Genomic DNA, 1,873 nt, shown 5'->3' with positions numbered 1-1,873 from the left:
AACAGAAGCTAACAACTACATGACTAAATAATAACCTACTAACTAACTAACTGCATAACTAAAATAAAATAAAAGTGATAGAAAAGGCTTGAAGTAGAAAAAAAGGAAATAAACTTTGTTGCGTATAAAAAAGACCATTAAGTGATAAAAAATGGAAAGGAACAGATATTTTGGTCGTCAAAGGCTTATTTTGTTGGCAGCTGTAGGTTGCAGCAATGCAACAACAAGAGCTGCATCTTCACCATCTATGCCTTTGGTTTGTTTTTCTGTCTGTGGCGGGGTGTAAACAAGTTTTTAAAGCACTTCCACAGTGACCGTTTCTTTTGCTTGGTCTCTACAGATGGCAAAGCGTCTGGTTGTTCCCTGAGGTGATGTCCAGACTCAGAGTCTTCATTTTCCATCTGAGGGGCTATGAAAGCGTCAGTTTTCTCAGCCTCGGTCTGTTTCAAGACCTCTTCTGGTTCTGAAAGAGGTGCTGAGATGGTGATTTTCTCATCCTGCACCTGATCCTTCACCACTTCTGGTCCTGCCTTCTTTTCCATTTTCAATCTCTGTGTCAGTTCCAGTTTATAATGTCTTTTTTCTAGAAGCTCTTTGTCCAGCGTTGCCAGTTTCTTCAATGCCAGCTCTATCTGTTTCGAGACCTCTTCTGGTTCTGGAAGAGGTACTGGGATGGCGATTTCCTCATCCTGCACCTGATCCTTTACCACTTCTGGTTCTGGAAGAGGTGCTGAGATGGTGATTTCCTCATCCTGCACCTGATCCTTCACAACTTCTGGTTCTGACAGAGGTGCTGAGATGGCGATTTCCTCATCCTGCACCTGATCCTTCACCACTTCTGGTTCTGGAAGAGGTACTGAGATGGTGATTTCCTCATCCTGCACCTGATCCTTCACCACTTCTGGTTCTGAAAGAGGTACTGGGATGGCGATTTCCTCATCCTGCACCTGATCCTTCACCACTTCTGGTTCTGAAACAGGTGCTGAGATGGTGATTTCCTCAGCTTCCATCTGATCCTTCACGACTTCTGGTTCTGCTTCCTCTTCCTCTTCCATTTTTAATCTCTGTGTCAGTTCCAGGTTATAATTTCTTTTTTCTAGAAGCTCTTTCTTCAGCATTGCCAGTTTTTCCAATGCCAGCGTGTGAGCCTCCGTCTTCCTATCCTCACTTGCTTGCTTTGCTTTAGCTGCTTGTTGTAGTCTCTCCAGTTTATCTCTGAGAGCAGCAGCTCTAAGTCCACACGTCTCCTTAAACTTGGTCTCTTTCTTCAGGTGACTCTTTTTGGCTTCAAGTTCTGCCTGCTGAGACTGAAGACGTCTCTTTCCCATCTCTCTTTGTTCCTTCAACTCAGAAAGACGTTTGTCTTTTTCCCTCATCTGATTTCTCAGTTCAGTTATCTCCTTTTCGATGTCGTTTACATCAGTGCTTGATGTCGTGTCCTCACTGGCAAACACGTTTGCAGGATTTGCATCTTGAACTTCAGGCTGAGGACTTTGATTTCCTGACTGAGTGTTAGTGCTTTCCACAGGCGTAAATTGTTTGACTATTTCCCTGACTTCAACTGCCCTAGGAATGAAGGGCAATGCGTTGGGATTGAAGAGAGTTCTACGGTCTTTTTGTTCCACATCCTGCTTTGTGTCGAGAGCAGGGGCTGGTGGATCTTCAATTTTTGTTTCTTGGGGTGTGGATGCATGTTCAGAATAGACAGGATGGTTACTGGCTCCCTGATCCAGGCTCCTGTCAGGGGCAGTTGGATATGAGGGGTTTCCTCCAGTTGCAGGGTTTATGGGGGCATTCCACTTGTGTCCCAGATTGGAGTTTCTGTGGCGAGAGGGTGGTGGTGGGACAGGGTTGAAGGGGGCATTCCAATTTT

General features: G+C 45.0%; 1 protein-coding gene across 1 annotated transcript; it reads right to left on the bottom strand.

Annotated features, from left to right (window-relative positions):
- Positions 1–59: 59 nt before the first annotated feature.
- LOC118598574 (titin-like) lies at positions 60–1,840 on the bottom strand. Its single transcript, XM_036211331.1, has 2 exons — positions 163–1,840; positions 60–113 (listed from the first exon to the last, which is right to left on the bottom strand). The coding sequence occupies exon 1, from the start codon at positions 1,374–1,376 to the stop codon at positions 246–248; it is 1,131 nt and encodes a 376-aa protein (XP_036067224.1). The 5' UTR covers positions 1,377–1,840; the 3' UTR covers positions 60–113; positions 163–245.
- Between the last annotated feature and the right edge of the window lie 33 nt (positions 1,841–1,873).

Source organism: Oryzias melastigma, unplaced genomic scaffold (genome assembly GCF_002922805.2).
Source record: "Oryzias melastigma strain HK-1 unplaced genomic scaffold, ASM292280v2 sc04097, whole genome shotgun sequence".
Classification (NCBI taxonomy): domain Eukaryota; kingdom Metazoa; phylum Chordata; class Actinopteri; order Beloniformes; family Adrianichthyidae; genus Oryzias; species Oryzias melastigma.
Note: the sequence above shows the minus strand (reverse complement) of the source record. Positions and strands in the feature narration are given on the sequence as shown.

Excerpts from the sequence above, each read along its gene's own strand:
- LOC118598574 (XM_036211331.1), bottom strand. The coding sequence starts at position 1,376 with ATGAGGGAAAAAGACAAACGTCTTTCTGAGTTGAAGGAACAAAGAGAG.